This window comes from Mercenaria mercenaria, chromosome 9 (genome assembly GCF_021730395.1).
Source record: "Mercenaria mercenaria strain notata chromosome 9, MADL_Memer_1, whole genome shotgun sequence".
Lineage (NCBI taxonomy): Eukaryota > Metazoa > Mollusca > Bivalvia > Venerida > Veneridae > Mercenaria > Mercenaria mercenaria.
The window spans coordinates 29,385,022-29,406,934 of NC_069369.1; the positions used below are offsets into that span (position 1 = coordinate 29,385,022).

Consider the following 21,913-nt stretch of genomic DNA (forward strand, 5'->3'; position numbering starts at 1 on the left):
TTGAAATTCAATGACTTTATTAAATCATGTACAATTAATCTATATATACAATACAAATATCCCTGAATAGAATAGTGACCAGCACCTGTTTAAATATGTTATCATTTGAATAATTATAAAATCAGATAATTATATGGGCCACTCCATGACAAAAAATGTATAAGTGACAAAAAATCAAAATTCAGGTAATGGAATATTCATGAATAACATTGTTTTTGCCTTTCGAATGTGAAAAGTTCTCTTCACTATTTCACAACTTACAGTGCTTTTAAGCAAGTTAATGTGTTTAAGAGACAGAAATGCATTGAAAACAGTACAACGCAGACATGGAAATGGCATTATCATTCATGGCTGGCATATTGCTTGTCACTTATGCAACAAATACTGAATATCACTAAACTGATATCATATACTTAAAGATTTTGAGACTGTTCAGAAACATTTTAGGCTGAACACTACCAAATTAAATGTAAGCCTATGCAGGTCTAGTAGTCCAAATATAAATAGGCAGAATCTTTCTTCCCTTACTTGTGCCATTTCTCAAAAGCAATGTGTTTTCTTTTTACCCTACTGCATTTCAGTATGTACTGAAAGTATGGTTTTGAAATCTGTATGCTCATATCACATGCTAAATAAAAAAGACGGCATAAAAAGTTTATGTCTCAAAAAGAGACACTGAAAGAAGCAAAAAGGGTGAATAATAACTGAATATATGAAATGAATTGTATCTTTCTTATAAAAATGATAACACCTCATTTTCTAATAGTTCATATTTCTTTATGGAGATATAAGTCTCTGAAAATCTGATAAACTAGAAAATGTCAAAATAATGATATTAAACCGGTGTATTTCATCTGAATCAAAGAACAGCTAGATTTTAATAGTGGTGTTTACCATTTACTGAAAATAATTAAGTCATGTATTTTTGGTTTCATCAAGGACCTTTTAAATTATAAACCTCTGTTTACTCATGGTGTATGGTTTATTTTCAATTTCAGTTAAAAAAAAAAACTCACATAACATTTATTTGTAAAATATTGTATAATCTGCTATGTCTTGAACAATGAATTAACAATAAACTAGTTTCTGCACCAACACTACAAAAACAATGATTTTCAAGCATTTTAACCCTTACCATGCTGGACACGATCGATTCTGCCTTTGCAACCAGTACAGATCATGATCAGCCTGCACATCCATGCAGTCTGATCATGATCTGCACTGTTCCCCATTCAGTCAGTATCTTTTTGGTATGCACCCCTTTTAACATTAATGGTACCATCCAAATGACAAGTTCATTATATAAATTTAGCAGGATAAGCGATTTAAACTATTTTTTTGATATGGAAATGATAACAAAACTACAGATTTTGTCATGGAATGATCCATATATTTGATATAAGGCCTAAAAAAAGATTGTTTGTTTCCGGTAACCTGCTCAAAAAAAAAATAGGGTAGGCAAGTAGGTCGGTAAATTTTATATTTTGGAATTTTTTTAAGAGGGACTTTCCGGAAATTATTTTTGTGTAGAAAATGATAACAAATGAGGGGTTTATGCCTTTAGAGCATCAGTAAATTGATTTATAACATCACTGACCATGTTTAAAGCATAAAAAGTGCAGTTTTGCAACTTTTTGTTAAAAAGTTGAAAAAAAACTTCTCCAAGGCCATGAAAAAATTCAGGGTTGGGCAAAAAATTTAGGGTAGGTCAGGATACCGAAAACAAACATTTTTTAGGCCTAATGCTTCATGATAATCATTTACAAAATCATACAGCCTTGTATATATATTATTTACTAACAATAGCTTTCTCCATCTTTTTCCGTAACAAGGTTTTTTTCTTGAATTTTATACATAAGACAATACGACTGATATTACACAATGTTCCAAAGAACTCTGAGAGTAGTGATATGAACTTTAAATATATTCAAAATATCTTGATTATTGTAAAACAAAATTGATGTTGTTTTTTTTTTTCCATTATAAATTCTAGTCATTTTTGACACTAAATTTAAAAAAAAAAGATCAATTCAATTTTATCTGAGAATAGATTGTCAAAAACTTCAGAATAACTTAGTTAACGTAAAAGCAAGAACTCTTATATTTTTACAGTGGGGAAAATACTTTTTGCTTATAAAATTTACATCAATTGATATATTTCAAAAGTTCAAAAAGATCCTACAACCACTCTTGGATATGTTTAGAACAGTGTATATCTTGAATAATAAAGCGGCAATTAACAAAAAATCTCCTGTATAACCTTGAGCCTGCTGTGGCAAGTGAATCTGCCTTTGCGATCAGTGCAGACCAAGATCAGCCTGCACATCCGTGCAGTCTGATCATGGTCTGCACTGCTCGCTATTCAGTCAGTACATTTTCAGTAAAAAAAACCTTCAAATGATAAATGGTACTGCCCAAATTGAATGATGGACCAGTCCATTATAAAAATTTAGCAGGGTGAAGGTTAACTGTTTGATCCACTTAATCCAAAACAATGTAACTGATGGTCTATCTTGTTAACTGGTTAAATACATAATACAATGATACAGTATGACAATGGGTCAGTTGGGGAAGAGGCGACACCATATCGGTGAGCTTTTTTGTTATTTCTTTCTTTCTAAAATACTTAATTTCATGTGTTTTCTCATAGTTTGGTAATTCTGAACTAAGGAATCATACTGTGATGTAGACACTAATGAATTTTGACAATAAACTGAGTCAATGGCTAAAAAGAGCCACGCCATGATAAAACCAACATAGTGGCTTTGCGACCAGCATGGATCCAGATCAGCCTGCACATCCATGCTGTTCGCTAACGGTTTCTCTAATTGCAATAGGCTTTGAAAGTGAAAAACATGGATCCTGACCAGACTGCACGGATGTGCAGGCTGGTCTGGATCCATGCTGGTCGCAAAGCCACTATGTTGGTTTTCTCATGGCACGGCTCAAATATGTTTTTATAGGAATGTCCCTGTGTATATAGCCACATAATTCTCAGATGATCTTTGTGACAACAGTTCCAATCTTGTCTATCTCAACTTCTACCACATCACCTCTCTGGAAATACACAAAAATATTTTTTGAAAGCAAATAACATTTTTAGGTATCATTATTAATGCAGTTTTACAATTCTTCATATGTTAACGTAATAAGGCTGTCCTGGGATGCAACCAGAAACAAATAATGGTGGTTTTTTTTTTGCCAAGTTGGGTGATGGTTTTTACTTTTAGCTCAGATGGCCTTAAGTGGATTTAAGCAGGTTTGTTTGTACACAATCAAAATATGATACAGACCAGGTTCACCCCGAACCTTATGGTCTGCCCATACTAACAGCTCACCCTGAACCTTATGGTCTGCCCATACTAACAGCTCACCCCAGACCTTTTGGTCTGCCCATACTAACAGCTCACCCTGAACCTGTCTGTAGGAATGAAATACTAGTATTTTAAGACCAAAACTGCAACAAACCTTGAGATACTCTGGTGGTTTTCTAAAGCAACCAACACCTGGAGGTGTACCAGTCAAAATGAGATCCCCAGGTTTCAGAGTCATAAACCTGAAAAAACAAAGATGATATAACAACCACCTATAACATTATTGAATATGAAAACACATCAGTTTACATCTATTTTTTTTCCATATTTAATGTTTTGTTCATTACTAAATGAACTAGAACTGTAACAGGACAATACGACCTTGTCACGGAAGTATGGCAAATTTTAGTTGGAAATGGGCCATAACTACGTCAAAAAATTGGTGGTTTGTAGGCAAAGTCGAGCTTGACCTGTATTTTATTATGTTACACCTGTGTGTATCAAATTTATTTAAAGCTGTCAAGCCTTTCATGAGTTATTGTCTGGAAACCATGAAAACCAACAGACCGACTGACTGACTGACCGACCGACAAGCTCACTCCTATATACCATCCCCAAACTTCGTTTTGTGGGAGTATAATTAAAAACTGACCTTTCCTAACAGAAGTATGGTTACCATGTCCAATAAATGATGTTAATGTATGTGGAAAGAAATTGTTATCAACTAATGCATGAAAGCATAGACTTAAAAAGGATCCCAATTGCTTGCTGAAAGTTAACACTCTCTTAAAGGTGTTTTCCCGATGATTTCAGAATATACATGAAATAAACCATTATTAACCTCTGCTTGAATTTGTTGGATAAATTGTATGGAGTTGCTACAAGTCAATCTACACTTTTAACACATCACATTTAAGGTTTTTGCAAATATATTTAAAACGTACAGAGCTAAACAGTATCATGTTTTAAATGCTCGCACATTAAGATGCTAAATGAAATTAAGGATGAAAACCCACGCTTACAAGCAAGAAATCACAATCTCGCTTACAACTATTACCTTGTAATAAATGCTATCATCTGTTCAGTTTTGTGTACCAGCTGATTTGTGTTACTGTCCTGTTTTGTGACCCCATTCACTCTACATCTCAAACCAAGGTTATGTGGATCTGAAGAAAATATATCGGTAGGTTACAAATCTAAGTTTGCAGACCATTGTTGAAACACCAGCATCGGACTGGACTGAAGACTCTTTCATTGGTTGCAGGTACAGATTGGAATATCTGGCTCACAGGTAACTTTAAGGCAGTAATGAGGCTCTGCAGAGTTACTGCGTAAACAGTTACCCAAGAGCTGGATACTCCAATCCAAACCTTCAACCAGTGACAGTTTCTTTTTCTTACAACCCACATTCAATAAGTAATAGCAAAAATAAATTCAAACATAGCACTATTTTCTTGATTTACTGGGAAATCAATGTCTGAAAACCAGAAACCAGGAAATACACCAGGCAATGCACCAGTGAAAAACACTGAAAATCAGCAATCTGGTATGACAGAAAGACAATGTTTCAGCCTAAGAAGGTCTTTTAAAGCTAAATACAGGAGGAATTTGACTTGAAACAATAACATGCTCTACCTTCCAAAAGAACACTGGACCAAAACTGTTTACTCTTAAAACGTTAAGAAAAAAAGTTTTTAATAGAGACAAAGTTATGTAACAAAGGCCAACGACTATTTAAAGGATACATTCATACACTTATATTTAGCTTTATTTTTAATAAGCACTTAGCAAGAAGAATTTGGCATTTATTGTTTCACATTTCTCAATTATCGTTCGACTATTATCGTTTGACATTCAGCATTTGGCAAAAATCAGTTGCATCAACTATTTGTCATTTTGCATTTGGCTATTAGCATGGCACATTGGCCTTCCATATTAAGATTACTTTTTGCAAACTGCTTTGATTAACTACTGTATGTATACAAACTGTATTTTAGTTCTGTGATGTTAAAGCAGGAAAGTTAACAAGAGCTGTCCGTAAGACAGCGCGCTCCACTATTCAGCGATTTGACAGTAAAATGAATATATGTCTCAATAAGAGACCTCTACTTTTAAAAGGAAGATATACCAAAGGGCATAATCCTGTCAAGAACACAAATAGAGTTATTGGGATTGTTACCAAACATGCAGATGATGATGGTAAAGATATATTTTGAGTTTCAAATGCTTTCGAAAAATTTTTATATGAAAATAATTCCAAGTATAACAACTTTGTGACCTAGACCTTGGGTATAATGGGCCCAGCCCCTGCACATACTTTGTGTGTATGCTGAACAATGTTTATGTGAACTTACAGTAAGATATAAGCAATAGTAACAAAGATATGGCAGAAAAGCAAAGGTTGCCGAAAAACTTTAACCTTGAAAATAACCCAAGTATAACACCTTGGTGACCCTACCTTGGGTATAATGGGCCCAGCCACTGCACATACTTTGTTTGTATGCTGGACAATGTTTATGTGAAGTTACAGTAAGATATATGCAATAGTAACAAAGATATGACAGAAAAACAAAGGTTGCCGAAAAACTTTAACAAAGAAAGGTCACGCTGACGCTGACTCCGATGCCGGGACGAGTAGAATAGCCCCCTATTCTCCAAATAGTGGAGCTAAAAAGGGCAGTAAAATTATTACAAAACTTCATTGTTTTTAGATTAAAGTCACATGTTACATGTCTCCTTTTGCACTAGTAGGGGAAATGTCATAACTACTCATTAAATATACCTCCTAATTCATCGGGGGTAACAATGGATGGTCCAAGGGGACAGAACTCATCCATAGCCTTTCCTATAACCCACTGACCACCATTCTTCCCAGGTGTCAACTGCCAGTCCCGTGCACTCACATCATTTGCTACAGTATAACCAAACACATACTGCATTGCATCATCTACCTGTAATTTATAGGTATTGTAAATTCTCAAGCATAAATACTTATATTACCTTCAAAATTTAATTGTTTATACCCTCAACTTCAGTTTTGAAAGGAAATGCATAAAATATTTTATGCAATATGTAAAAATCTGTATTTATATTCTTCTAGTACAAGTACTGTACATTCAGTAATATTTGTAAGGGTTTTATTTCTGCTATTTTTCCTGATTAAGCAATATGCAAATTCAAAACTTGAGTGATTAATCAAAAATCATCTCCAATGTTATAAATATGTAAAAGGTGCCAGTTCTTAATGACACAAATAAATCTAATGTATCTAAAATTGGGAAATAAAAGTGATGTGAAAATTTCCCAATGTACTGGTTATGGTTTCCAGCTATAACAAGTTTACTACATTCTGATTTAAAATTCATTATATGAAAACTAACAATTCTGGAAACAAAAGCATTACTGTAATAAGTTTAAGATACAATATAACCTATGTTAATGGCATATTGGAGGAACTAATGCCTCCCTATAACAACCATAATTCCCTTCCTATTTCAACAATAGTTTCCTTCCTGTAAAAGCAGTATTTTCCACCCTGTAACAACCAGATTTTTCTTCTTAAAACACAGTATTAAACTTCCTGTAACAACCACACTGTCCTTCCCGTGAGAAGGAATTCCAAGTAAATTATTCTTCCTAGAGAAACAACCTCTGTTTAACAAACACAGTCAGTCTTCCCATGGGTGTATGTTTTAGACAGCTTTTTTTATCTGACTTTGAAGCTGACAATTAGTAAATTACTTTTGTTTTCAGTTACCTTTACATTCTTGGCTTCCTTTCCAATGACTATAACCATTTCCACCTCCCAGTCCAGACACTGGAAATACAAGATCACAAGAAAGGGTAGACAAGGTACTTCCTGGAACATGTTTGTATTACGTGCAGTTTATATAGATATTAAACACGGCAATACCAGTACATACATGTACATGTCATTGAATATAATATAAAAATCTCAGACTCCTTTAGCCTGCTGGCAGCACGTAATTCTGCCTTTGCGACCAGTGCAGACCAAGATCAGCCTGCACATCTGTGCAGTCTGATTATGGTCTGCACTGTTCGCTATTCAGTCAGTAAATTTTCAGTGAACACCCCTTCGAATAATAAATGGTATTGCCCAAATTGAATGATGGACCAGTTCATTATAGAAATTTAGCAGGCTAAAGGTTAAGCAATAGTAACTGTTACTAGCTGCTATACCATATTTTATAATTCATTCACTGAACTCAAAATGGATATATTTAGCTAGGTTTTTGTAAAAGAAACAAATCCTGATATTGCTTACAAGAGGTAATAAAATTTTTAGGAAAAGAAGACTTCTGAGCCATGAGACATCTTTGCATATTCTACAATCCAAGGGAATTAATAATACCAATAAAGTATTATTAAAATGGATGATTTATTTATTTTGTTGGGTTTAACGTTGCACTGACACAGTTATACGTCATATGGCGACTTTCCTGCTTTTATGGTGAAGGAAGACCCCAGTTGCCCCTCTGTGCATTATTTCATCACGAGCGTGCACCTGGGTAGAACCACCAACCTTCTGTAACAGTAAGCCAGCTGGATGGCATCCTCGCATGAACAATTCAATGCCCCAAGTGAGGCTCAAACCCACATGGATGAGGGACATGTGATTTGAAGTTAGAAATCTTAACCACTCGGCCACAAAAGCTCCTATTTAAATGGATGAAGCATATTATTCATGCACTATGTAAATAGCTAATGCACTGCACTGTAGCTCTCACTTTGTTGATGTAGCTAGTTTGAGTTTTGTACAACAATAGCTAGGTATTGCAAGGTATTTTCTGATGATAAAGCATGTAGTCTGTAAACTGCCCAAATCCAACAGCAACTGTCAGAGCCAGTCTGTAGAAAAGGGGTTGCATTATCAAGACCAGTATTTGTACAAATACATGTGGTAAATCCCTGTACATAATAGTTAAATTAGGCAAGTTGCATGCTTCAGGTTAATCTATGTTTTAAACATCAGACTTGTTCTACACATAGTTTGATTGTGTAGCCTAAGGGATGCATTGTGTTTTTCTAGTTTTTAAATGTCAGATACTTGAAATAAAGAATGATCTTACATGTACATGCACCAGAACAAGCATGAAATTACAGCCTCTGTACTGTCTTTCAAATAAAACTACAATTGTAGCAGTTACGCACAATGTCCAGTTATGAAAATATTTTATGTTCATATTAATACAAAGAAATAGTGGCACAATAGCCAAGCTTCAGACTTAGTTTTACCTCTGTCTCTTTAGGATATGTTAGGTTATCGTTTGGTCCAATTATACAACTTGGGAACTTGTTGAAGATCACTGGTTCTATTGGAACTGGAGCATTCTGTTCCTCACAATGGTCTATGTAATTCATTCCGATACATAAAACTTTGTCACATGATGTTACAGGAGCTAGTAATTTCACACTATCTCTCTTCACAATGCAGTCAGTCCTCACAGACAGACTGAAAAAAGAAGATATCTTAACAACTTTAAAGCATTTTGAGTGGACGCACTCCTTGTGAGGGCTAAGACACTTTCCTATGGTGATGAAAAGCTGACATGTCATTGCTAAAGACCAGGTATTTTCAAATTGTAAAGAAGTGCTGAAAATTGACTCTTCCGTAGCAAAATAAACCAAAAACCAAAAGGTCCATGCACATACAAAATTACATTTAGATGGGGTGACGCCTGTGCTTGAACCTGACAACAGACCAATGCAAATGCTACTTTTGTTTTCAAGTTTAGCCTGTGTACTTTCATTTTTCTTTACTTATGGGAAAAGCTGAAGGTTGTCTGACAACATATGTATGCCTGGCGAGATTGTATAAAAATGTACCGGCCATCCTAAGGACATGGACTACCAGTGGGTACTATAAATATGCTTACATACATACAATCTAATGTCTGTTGCAGTTACAAACAATTGTTATCAGCATGAAGTCATGCACTTTAAAAGAGGTTGTTTTTTTTTTAATTAGACAGTTCTATTTTCTCATAATTTATTTATGTCTTAAAATTGGCTTGTCCTATAGAAACTATTCAGAGATTCGTGATCTATATAACACAACTGTATACACTGCAATACAGAACACTGATATCATATGCAAATTGAGTGTGTGTTATCTCTGTCAAAATGTACATGCAGAATTGGAGTATATATGTTAACCTTCCAGCAGTTTTCCACAGGTCATTTCCAGCCTCAATAAAAGTACGCAAATCAGAGGGAATATTTGCGTCCGCCTGGTGCAAGTTAATCAGATCACCTCCTTGTTTAAGTTCCAATCCAATATATTGCCTGCCATTTTGCAAAAATTGCACAAACCGCATATTTATAGTCGTGGTTTCGTGTCAGAATTTTTGTTATCTTTCGCCCCGTTGACCCCGATTTTAACCTCAAAAATTGCTTTGGCCAATCAGAAATTAGAACGTCGGAGTTATTAACCAATGAAATACTCGGTCTTATCAAAATTGTCATGTGATTTGTTCCTGTTGGACAAAATGGCAGCGCCCAGGTAATGCGGAATTATGCCCGTTATAATTGTATTTTAATAAATGAGTACTTTATCGTAGATATTTATTCAACACATTAAAATAAGTTTGATCTTTTTTAAATGCATAGACCATTATGTCAACCTGCAATAAATGACAGCTTCGCATGTTTAGAAAAACGTTGAATAATTTGTAATTTCGCCGGGTAAACGCAGCCGATATGGTCCGGTCTAGGAACATAAAACAGGCTGGTAACATTGCCCGATCGGGCTTATGACACAAAAAGTAATATTTCTTGACAAATAATGAAGATTTTTCTTTCAAACTTGGTCCATTTATTAAGCATTACATATAATGCTTATCAAGATAGAAATAACTTTGTTGCCTTCAGATTAGTTAGAATTACTTCCCTTTTCAGATTTTTATGATGCATAATTTTTGAAGTCCAAAAATATTATGTTTTAATGCAATGTTTAAAACAGAAAAGGGTTCAATGGCTTTCTAGTGCTCCAAACTTGTGCGCCAATACCTTTATTCTATATATTTAGGGTAAATACTTTGTTTCTGTTGCAGATGTATGAGCAATTTTTTTAGGACTAACATTTCTCTGTAACGTTGTAAGTGAAAGCATAGTAAAATGTTTACATTCATGTACTAGCGCAATAATTTAGAGCATTAGAAAGCCATTTAACCCTTTTTTGTTTCAAACTTAGCATTAGAACATTGTTTTTTTGGACTTCAAAGATTATGCGTCATAAAAATCTGAAAAGGGGAAATAATTCTACCAAAAATGAAGGCAACCAAGTTATTTTTATTCTAATTTGTATCATTTGTTATGCTTAACAAATGGACCAAGTTTGAAAGAAATATCTTCATTATTTTTCAAGAAATATTACTTTTTGTATCATAAGCCCGATCGGGCAATGTTACCAGCCTGTAAAAGGTAAAGGTAAAGGTAAGTTTTATTTACCTTCGCTTGGTGAAACAATTAACATAAGCTCTATAGAGCTTTTCTGAGACCCTATATTAAGAACAGTTAAAACCAATTATACCTCGCCCCCAGAAATTTGCTGGTACCCATTTACAGCGGGTGTCAGACGTTTCACCCCCAAGACTGTTCCTCCCAAGACTTTTCCTCCCAACACTTTTCACCCCCAATTTTGGGGTGAAAAGTCTGATGTTTTATAGCATATGAAGACTTTTCACCCCCTATTTGTTTTTTTTATTAAATATGATTATAATGTTTTTTTGGGGGGAGGGGGTTGTATAGTTATGAATAATTTCATATGTATTATAATTAGGTTAATACATTAAAAAAATATTTTATGATGTTTGTTAGTAGAGATGACCATAAACTTTAAACAACGTATAAGTTATTTACAAGGTTATCTTTTAATTCATTTGTTTATTCAATGATTGAAAATGTGACTTTGCCGCTATCAAATAATTTACATCATAGTATAGAAATATATAAATATACGCAAATTTTGTACAACAAATTATCAATGGTAAAAAATAAGATTGAATAAAAAATGACCCATTTGTCTTGTTTTTTATATTGTGAGAAAATAAATGATATAAGTTAATCAAGTGTTAGAAGAATAATGATTTGGATGATTAAAACAAAGTTTGGGGATTTTCAGACTTTAATTAATTTTGTCCAAATATTATGCTGATTTTGTGTAGGAAATAAGCAATATATCTATTGTGGAAAAAATGTTATATTAAAATTGTTTATATCGCACATCGTTTGTTGTTGACAACTTAATTGTTAGTTTTTGTTATCCTTTATAGGCAAGTGATGCAAGATAAATTAAGTCTATCAACTATAAATTAATTGGCAGATTTCTCTTGCATGTTTTAGTATATTTTGTCCTTAAAATGATAAACTGTACACTGTACATGTTCAAGTTATATCAATAAATAGAAATAACAAATTCTCAATTATCTAATAAGTCGAAATGGTTTGATGAATCTTGTTACATAATAGCAAAAAATAATTTCAAGAAAGCAAGAAATACATTTGTGAAAGACAAAAATGAGAGAAATAGAATTAATTTTACAAGCATGATACTAAGTATAATAGAATAAGAAAAAAAAAAGGATAAATATGCTAAGCTGCTGGTTCCGTTTACTGAATTCGAATGAAAGCTCACTACAAAAAAGAATTTATCCTATGCTGCACAACGATGCAAACAATAACATTATAATAAAATAATTCAAACTGGGCGTTTCAAATAAAAATGCTGTTAGAAAACCTGGGTTTATCGGATATATGGATAGGTCAAGATAGTAAGTTTAAACAGTAATTCTTTATCTACAGAGAATATTGAACAATTATTATCAAACTTGATATGCTAACAGTAACAATTCTCGAATTGCTCTTAGTAGATTTAGATTATCATAACATAATTTTGAAATAGTAAGAGGTAGATATAACAACACAGGTCAAAATGATATCAAATGTAAATTTTGTAATCTTAGTTCTTTAGAAAATGAATATCACTTTCTTCTTGTATGTCCGTTGTATAAAGAATTACGAAGAAAATGTTTAAAACCATATTTCTGTAGATGGCCCACTCTGTAAATCTGATGTCTACAGAAAATAGGAAGGAATTACTGAATCTGTCAAAATTCATTTATTTTGCAAATTAACTTAGACATGATATTGAAAGTTAGTTTCATTTTTGAAGCAACATCATGTGATGAGTATAATTTTGTTTGTTTTTTTATTTCCACAAGATCAGTCAAGGTTTAGATTAATTAAAGTTTAATAAAGCCAGTTAATCCATTTATATTTTAACACTTATTCCTGTCAATCAAAAGGTGTTGATTAAATCACAACACCTATGAAGAGTTTAAAATATTGACCTACAATGAAATGAATTACTTTCAAATTGTAATATTAGTTTATTTATTTATTTAAATAATAAATTTATTTATTTATTTATTTATTTATTTATTTATTTATTTATTTAAATAATAAATTTATTTATTTATTTCAGTCTCATCAGCATACATAAATAACATCACAGTACAAACATGTATTACATATAATAACATTAAACATATCGAATGCTGCCACTCAATACTGAGTTACCTGAGACTATATATCTTGTTAAATATATAAAAATATATCATAAAAATAAATTCCACATCATATTGCACTTATAAATAACCATATTACATATTATCACAATTGGGCTATCATTAAGATACTAAAGGATAAACATATACCCTCTAATTCTAACCCCTAGTTAATATTTACATCTACTATTGTAATCTGAATCTACTCATATTTTTTATAATTATATTACATAATTAAAACTTGCATCCATTTGAATAACATAGAAAACAAAATTAATCATTAAGAAGTCTCAACAAATTTACATTTAAAAAGATCAATTGATTAAGCTGACTACATGTATGTTACTCTAAATTCAGTGTATATTTTGTAGAATTATGGTCTGTAAAGTAACAAATTATCTTCATAAATGCCCTAACACCTATACAAAATATATAAAAAAGATTTTAAATATCAAATAACAGAATATTTCACGGTATTTTCAGTATATTAAAAATTGGGGGTGAAAAGTCTAGGGTTTGTAAAGTTGGGGGTGATAAGTCTTGAGAGGAAATGTCTTGGGGGTGAAATGTCTAGGGGAGGAAAAGTCTTGGGGGTGAAACGTCTGGTATTCTTTACAGCTGGGTCGACTGAGGCAATCGTGATAAAGTGCCTTGCCCAAGGACACACCGCAATAGGAGTAGCCAGGATTCGAACCAGGGGCCTTCACCTCGGTAGGAAAGCGTGTTAGCCCTCTCGACCAATGCATCCAAAAAGTGCACCTCTGCGCAAAGGTATACATTTGTAACCACCTATATCCCTTTGGTTACTTTGGTTACATTCTATATGCCTTTGGTTACATATTGTGACTGAACATAATAATTAAGCATAATACCACATGCAGTTGCATGCTGTTTTTCCTTCAGAATCCCTTTAGATCAGTCTCTGATCTTCTAATTATCGCCACTTAACATGTGAGTGGTAAACCCTTTGAACAAAAAGTGTTATAGCTCCATGATTAACATGAGGTAATATGTTAATTACACGTTAATGGATAGTGGCGAAAACAAAATATCGATCGCTAAGGACTGGTCGATATTTACAGGTATGGACAACGGCATAATACAGATAAATGTATTGATTTATACGGACTGTCTACTCCCCCTATTAGACCTTCCTGCTTCCAGTCATTTAGGACTGTTGACTTTGATTTTTCTTAATATGCCAAAACATCAGAGTCAGCAAAAATGGCTGAAACTCACAAATGACCTTAATTTATGCATACTGTAAATAAACCAATTAATTTCAAACTGTGGTTTTGAGAATAACTGTAATTTCTTCAGTTTTCATACACACAATCTGTTAATTAATAGATTAAAAAATCTGTAAATTTATAGATAATCTGTAAATATATCACTTTCCTATACCTGATGGTGCATTAAAAAAAAAATTTGTCCATTTACTCTCAAATGGTTATTTCAGTCACTCCCGTGGAAAAAGGCCAGTCATATTATCGTAGCTTTAATGGTTCATTTTCTTATTTTCAGAAATTGTGATATGTATGAATTTAATATTTAATAACACCATAGATTTTAACAAAAAAGAATAAATAATACTGTATACATTTATTTTTATAGCTCTTTGATTTTAATCAGAGCATACACAAAATCTTCAAAGATATGAAGGACAGAAGGAGTGTAGTAACTTGAAGCATTAATATAATTCAGGAAAAAGGGTGCCTGGGGTTCGGTTTGTCTAGGTTGAGATAAGGGTTGTTGAGGGTTGTCTAGGTAGTGTTTCCTGCAGGCCTTTTTAACATGGTGCAGCACCATGCCCCTTGTGAAGTGCCGCCATGCTGCCCTTAATACTGTCCATTTGCACCAAGTGCCCTTTTATCAGCCTTGTGTATTTATCTTGATAAGTGCCCTTTCAAAACCAGCCAGGATAGCGGGGCATTTTCCATGTTTTGTACAGTTGATCAGCAGTCTTAACAGGTTGACACTGTGAATATTGGATGCAGGTCTGGATGTTTTGATGTTCTGATAGGATTATGCAATCACTATCTGTTTCATGATACTTAAATTTTGAACCAATAGCTGAAAATTTGTTGTTTTTAGCACCTCGACAGTGAAGGTACAAGTAATTTAATTCACAGCATGTACTTTTTACATCACATTCTACTTTCGTTTTTGCATGCCAAGAGAAAAGCACGAATTTCAATGTTGATTTATTGTCTTAAATCTTACTGACAATGAAGAACAATGGGTTTAGTTTTAAAGTGATATATAGGTACAAATTCATTGATTACATGTAGATTTGACTGACTTCTTTTTGAGTTCTGATTAGAATGTCTGTTTATCAATTTTAACTTTTAATATATTTGATAGCCTTTTTGAACAATGTTTTGGTTTGTTGGGTTTAACGTTGCACCAACACAGTTATAGGTCATATGTGTAAATTTCCAATTTTGATGGTGGAGGAAGACCCCAGATCCCCCTCCTCCTTTTGCGGTTCATACAAAATGAACTTCATAATTTTCATCGGAACAAATAGGTAGAAATTGAAACTTAATATTTGTGACTGGTATTAAGCTTAGTTCAGCTTAAATAGTCTTCATGTTCTGCTTTTATCATTAATTGTAGAGCTATATTTTGAAATGAATATCATGGTGACTACTTCTCATTTTAACTACAATGTATTGAAGGGATTGGATTCAAATTTCAAAGGATGTTCAATTTCGAATCTTTACCCATACTCTATGAGACTTGCAATTAAATACTTTCCCATTGAGGTAGGGCTGTTTGATTTTTTTACTTGACTATTTAAAGAACAGGCTAAGAGCTATTGCACTCACCCATGCATTGGTGTGTGTGTTTGCATCCCAAGTTGGTTAGTTTTATTTGTAAGCTAGTATCTCAGTAGTTGGCGTCACACCCTGGTTAAGTTTTTCGTACCAGTCCACATTTTGACAAAGTCTTTTGAGATAAAGCTTTGAAACTTTCAACACTTGTTTACCATCACCATGTCCAGTTATAGGCAAGAGTACATAACTCTGTCAAGCATTTTGACTGAATTATGGCCCCTTTTGACTTAGAAATCTTGGTTAAGTTTTTCGTACCAGTTCATATTTTGACAAAGTCTTTTGAGATAAAGCTTTGAAACTTTCAACACTTTCTTACCATCACCATGTCCTGTTGTAGGCAAGAGTACATAACTCCATCAAGCATTTTGGTTGAATTATTGCCCCTTTTTGACTTAGAAATCTTGGTTAAGTTTTTCGTACCAGTCTACATTTTGACAAAGTCTTTTGAGATAAAGCTTTGAAACTTTCAACACTTGTTTACCATCACCATGTCCTGTTATAGGCAAGAGTACTTAACTCTGTCAAGCATTTTGACTGAATTATGGCCCCTTTTGACTTAGAAATCTTGGTTAAGTTTTTCGTACCAGTCTACATTTTGACAAAGTCTTTTGAGATAAAGCTTTGAAACTTTCAACACTTGTTTACCATCACCATGTCCTGTTATAGGCAAGAGTACTTAACTCTGTCAAGCATTTTGACTGAATTATGGCCCCTTTTGACTTAGAAATCTTGGTTAAGTTTTTCGTACCAGTCTACATTTTGACAAAGTCTTTTGAGATAAAGCTTTGAAACTTTCAACACTTGTTTACCATCACCATGTCCAGTTGTAGGCAAGAGTACATAACTCCATCAAGCATTTTGGCTGAATTATGGCCCCTTCTGACTTGGTTAAGTTTTTCATACCAGTTTATATTTTGTGTAAAGTGTTTGACATATGGCTTTGAAACTTGTTCAGTATTATAGTCTCTATCAATAGGCAAGAGTACATAACTCTGTCATCTTTTTTTGCAGAATTATGACCCTTTTTGAACTTGGAAATTGGTTCTGTTTTCGTATATGTCCATGTTTTGTCAAGACTATTTGACATATGGCTTTTAAACTTTAAACACTTGTTTATCATTATATTTCCATCAGTAGGCAAGAGTACATAACTCTGACAACTATTTTGGCTGAATTATGGCCCTTTTTGGACTTTGAAATTTTTGTCAAAACTATTTGAACTGTGGCTTTTAACACTAGTATATCAACATGATTTCCATCTGTAGGCAAGTGTACATAACTCTGTCAACTATTTTGACTGAATTATGACCCTTTTTGGACTTGGAAATTAGTTAAATTTTTCATACAAGTCCATATTTTGCCTAACATATATCTTAACAAATTTGCCATCATGGTCACACATTGCCATTTAGTGCAAGACTAATCGAAATCCACAAATACAGGAACATTTTTTGTTTAATCAATTTTTTTCTTTTGTCTGAGAATATATGGAAATATTTTGACCCCATTCTTCAGTCAATTCTTCGAATAGTCGAGCGCGCTGTCATCCGACAGCTCTTTTTTATTATACCCCCACAAAACGAAGTTTGGGGGGGTATATAGGAGTGAGTGTGTCGGTCGGTCGGTCCGTCCGTTGGTTTCCGGACAATAACTCGAGAAAGGCTTGACAGATTTAAATAATTTTTGGTACACAGATGTAACATCAGAAAATACAGGTCAAATTTGACTTTGAGGTCAGTAGGTGAAAGGTCAAGGTCACAGCGACCCTAAACAGTTAAACGGTTTCCGGATGATAACTTGAGAACACTTGGGCCTAGGATCATATATTTTGGTACACAAGTGTAACATCATGAAATACAGGTCGAGTTTAACTTTGAGGTAAGTAGGTCAAATGTCAAGGTCACAGCGACCCTAAACAGTTAAACGGTTTCAGGGTGATAACTTGAGAAAGCTTGGGCCTAGGATCATATATTTTGGTACACAGGTGAAACATCATGAAATACAGGTCAAGTTCGACTTTGAGGTCAGTAGGTCAAAGGTCAAGGTCACAGTGACCCGGAACAGTTAAACGGTTTCTGGATGATAACTTGAGAACGCTTGGGCCTAGGATCATAAATGTTTGAACACAGATGTAACATGATAAAATACAGGTCAATTCAACTTTGAGGCTAGTAGGTTAAAGGTCAATGTCACAGTGACACAAAACAGTTAAACGGTTTCCGGATGATAACTTGAGATCACTTGGGCCTAGGATCATGAAAATTGATAGGGAGGTTGATCATGACCAGCAGATGGCCCCTAATGATTTTGAGGTCAGTAGGTCACAGGTCAGAGTGACCCAGAACATTTAAACCTTTTTTGGACAATAACTTGAGAACACTTGGGCAGAGGATCATGAAACTTCATAGGGAGGTTGATCATGACCAGCAGATGACCTCTATTGATTTTGAAGTCAGTAGGTCAAAGGTCAAGCAAGTTCGGCTTTGACATTGGCTTAGTTCTGTGACAAGGCCATATTGTGGGGGTATAATTCGTCACTCCTGTGACAACTAGTTTTTCTAGATCAATTACCAACCTCACTGGGCCAAGTCCCATAACTCTGACATGTATTTTGGCCAAATTATGCCCCCTTTTGGACTTAGAAAATCCTAGTTAAAGTTTTGCATGCAAGATACTATCTTTAAAACTAATGCAGTTATTGATTTGATACTTCACATGTGTCTATGGCGTTATAAAACTAGGTGATAGCATCAAGTCCCATAACTCTTACATGCATTTTGGCCAAATTATGCTCCCTTTTGGACTAAAAAATCCTGGTTAAAGTTTTGCTTGCAAGTTACTACCTAAAAAACTAATGCAAATATTGAATTTAAAACATATTTCACCGGGTTTTTATAAAACTAGGTGGTAGCATCAAGTCCCATAACTCTGACATGTATTTTGCAAAATTATGTCCCTTTTGAACATAAAAACTCCTGGTCAAAACTCCAAAACTAATGCAGATTCTGGATTGAAACATTTAACATTTAAATCAATCTGACTAAAGTACTTCATCTTCTAAAAGAAGATCTGAGAACGACCCATTCACATTTGTCTTCTGTATATTTTGGATTTCCAGTATTGCTATTTTTATTTTCGCAAATCTATTTTTATTCTAACCAATCAGACAACTTGTTCGAATGTCAAAGAGTAAGAAAATTTGCAGTCAATCCAGGACTCGAACCTGGGACCTTTCGCTTACAGAGCAAGTGCCCTACCAACTGAGCTAACCGGCTATCTGACATCTTTCGACATAAAAATTGTAGATATCAAAAGCCAAGGCTTTTTAAAGCTTGCAGAATTTTGTAAGTTAGCTTTTGATTGGCTAGCGGAAGGGTCGTCAGAACGAGGCTATCAATAGCTCGTTGTCAGATCCTATGCATAGCGTAATAGGATATGTACTTTAGTCAGAGTAACATTTAAATTTGGCCTGGATGTTACCCGTCCCTAGATTTGCCACTATAAATTGACCTTGGATGGTCTCCTTCCAAAGTTGTTTGAATTGTTCTGCTATGTTACACAAATGATCCTTACGTTACCCTCTACCAAGATTGTTCACATTATTCCAATTTGTCAATAAACAGCCATCAGGGGGAATTGTCACTTTTCCCTATGTATATAGTGGAAAGTTTGGAAACCTAAAAAGTCATCTTATACAAAACTTCTTGTCTGACTTTAAAATAATATAACACAAAATAGTCCTTGTGTGACCCTTTACGAAGATTGTTCTAATCATTTTGATTTGTCAAAAGACTATTTTAGCACCTTTTATGCAGAGGGCTCTTTTTTTTCAAATTGTGAATTTATGTTTTTATCACTTCAGAAAGCTTATCACTTCAGAAAGCTCAACTTATTACAGGTTTTCCCTCTATTAATATCCTCTGTATATTTTTTTCAAAATCCTGGATTTATTGATTTTGATAACCTGGATCAAAGATCTATTTACTGGAGTTCTACCTGAAATCTGATAGATCTCTTGTGTGTTTAAAATATTTTTCTTTTAACTTAAAATGCAAGTAGCTTTTTAAAGGTCGTTAACTATGTTGACAAAGGTTTTAGCAATAGAAAAAATATCGGCCTCAACCTTGCACTTCTCTTGGCTTCCTGGAAAAGAATTTTAACTTTCTGTTTTACAGTTCTGAGAGAAAGATATTTTTATTCTATTTATATTTTACTCAATGTTTTAATAAAGTTATATCATTTGTTTGCCAATTCCTGGGCTGTGAAGGGCTCTATCTGAGATGGCTTTTAAAATCAGGTTTGAAATTTCATTTTACGTTAAGTAAAACAATTTTTTTGTAATTTATTAAGTTGAATAAAATAACATTAATGTTTCTTAAAATTTTAATCAAAATAGAGATTAAGAACTGATCTTAGAGTCATTAATTACCAGTAATAAACTATGTTTTTGTTTATGATAGAGTCTACACATGATGATCAAATAATTACTAAAAGGTTAAGGCACTAGTACTGAATAAATATTTAAATTGTTGAAGAAAAACGATCTCTTAGACCCACATCACTTTCAAAAAAAAAGAAGAAAACAACGACAAAAAAACAACAAAAAAAACCCTAGCTTAATTATTAATTGAACTATGCCCATGGTCAGGATAATAAATAAGCACACTGCCAAAAATAAATTAATACCATTTATTCATAAAAATGATCGGGTACACTTGGAGATTGGCATTGTTTTATACATTGTGTATTTAATAAAAAACTGTTTGCTATATTTAATAAAAATTTGTTTGCGATCAATTTTTTTTTTTTTTCAAAATTGATAAAAAAAAATCACCAATGTATAGCTTATTTATCACATGTTTGACCTCGCTGGAGTGTAATAAAGCCATTAAATAAAAATGATAAAACACTAGTGTAATAAAGCTTTGACGTCGACGTCGTTTATAGTGTAGCAGACGTTGGTCAAATTGACTTGTTTATATAGTAAAAGAAAGTATAATTTTTGATGTTTTAACAGGAAAGGCTAACATGTGATAAAAAGAATATTACATTTGTGACTTTTCACATTGAATTTATTAAACTTGTTAAATAAAATTGATAAAATGCTCGGCAGAGCCTCGCATTTTATTATTTTATTCAACTCGTTTAATAAATTCAATATGAAAAGACACTCATGTTATATCCTCTATAAATTGAAAAAAAAGAAACAACAACAGTTTAGATGTTCTTGTACATTTTGTATTTAAATATGGAACAACTTTATACAAAGGGACTCTGGTTTCAATAGGAATAAGAAAGAAAACAATTCTAAAATCTTCTCTGAAACTACATAGCTGAAACTTAGATGTTTGTTTTGTAGCATTATCTTATATGTCCTAATCCTAATTATATGTTATATATGAGCCGCACCATGAGAAAACAAACATAGTGCATTTGCAACCAGCATGAATCCAGACCAGTCTGTGCATATGCGCAGTCTGGTCAGGATCTATCCTGTTCGCTTTCAAAGCCTATTGCAATTGGAGAAACCGTTAGCGAACAGCATGGATCCTGACCAGACTGCGCAGATGTGCAGACTGGTCTAGATCCATGCTGGTCGCAAATGCACTATGTTGGTTTTCTCATGGTGTGGCTCAAATTTTCATTTATGTGTTCCTTTGAGTAAGCACCTATTAACTGGTACCCTCTACATTTGCATTTTTACCAGCATGTGAATGGTTATTATGGACTCAGGGGACAGGGTGTGGTCATGAATGTTTGTTTAATTAAAGTTATTATTATCATTATCATTATTATTATTAATAATAATAATTTTATTATTATTATTATGTACAACACCATTGAAAATGTCATTGTATAGAAATGGGCATTTAATCAAATTATTCAGTTTCAGTTTCAGTTTGAAGACAGCTGATTATGTCCAAATTTTCAACATTGATGATTAGACTTTTGAAAGGATTTTAATTGTTGAAATATGTAACATAATGCATCAGTCATTGTTATAGCTCATTGTTTAACAATTTATTACTAGTGCTGCTGGTGAATGCTTATTTGTTTGCAAATTATCAACAAAATTTAAGTTGAAATAGAACAGTATGGCCTCTAAAAATGCATAATTTCTTGTACAATATAATTATGTAGGTATGACAATTTTTCTGGTTTTTGTTTTCAA

General features: G+C 33.4%; 2 protein-coding genes across 3 annotated transcripts in view; one reads left to right on the top strand and one right to left on the bottom strand.

Annotated features, from left to right (window-relative positions):
• Positions 1-9,719, bottom strand: LOC123546808 (fumarylacetoacetate hydrolase domain-containing protein 2-like). The gene is made up of 7 exons (XM_045333378.2): positions 9,492-9,719; positions 8,571-8,787; positions 7,072-7,131; positions 6,097-6,265; positions 4,372-4,480; positions 3,469-3,556; positions 1-3,057 (listed from the first exon to the last, which is right to left on the bottom strand). The coding sequence occupies exons 1-7, from the start codon at positions 9,650-9,652 to the stop codon at positions 2,995-2,997; spliced, it is 867 nt and encodes a 288-aa protein (XP_045189313.2). The 5' UTR covers positions 9,653-9,719; the 3' UTR covers positions 1-2,994.
• Positions 9,720-9,754: 35 nt separating this feature from the next.
• LOC123546806 (putative aminopeptidase W07G4.4) overlaps positions 9,755-21,913 on the top strand; it is a 68,194-nt gene continuing 56,035 nt past the window's right edge. Inside the window, exon 1 of one of the 2 annotated variants that reach the window (XM_045333374.2) lies at positions 9,755-9,837. In XM_045333374.2, coding sequence (XP_045189309.2) covers positions 9,770-9,837 — 68 coding nt within the window. In that variant the 5' untranslated portion in view covers positions 9,755-9,769. Of the gene's footprint in view, positions 9,838-19,878; positions 20,039-21,913 lie in introns of those variants that run through there. The other variant, XM_045333375.2, reaches the window with a different exon arrangement.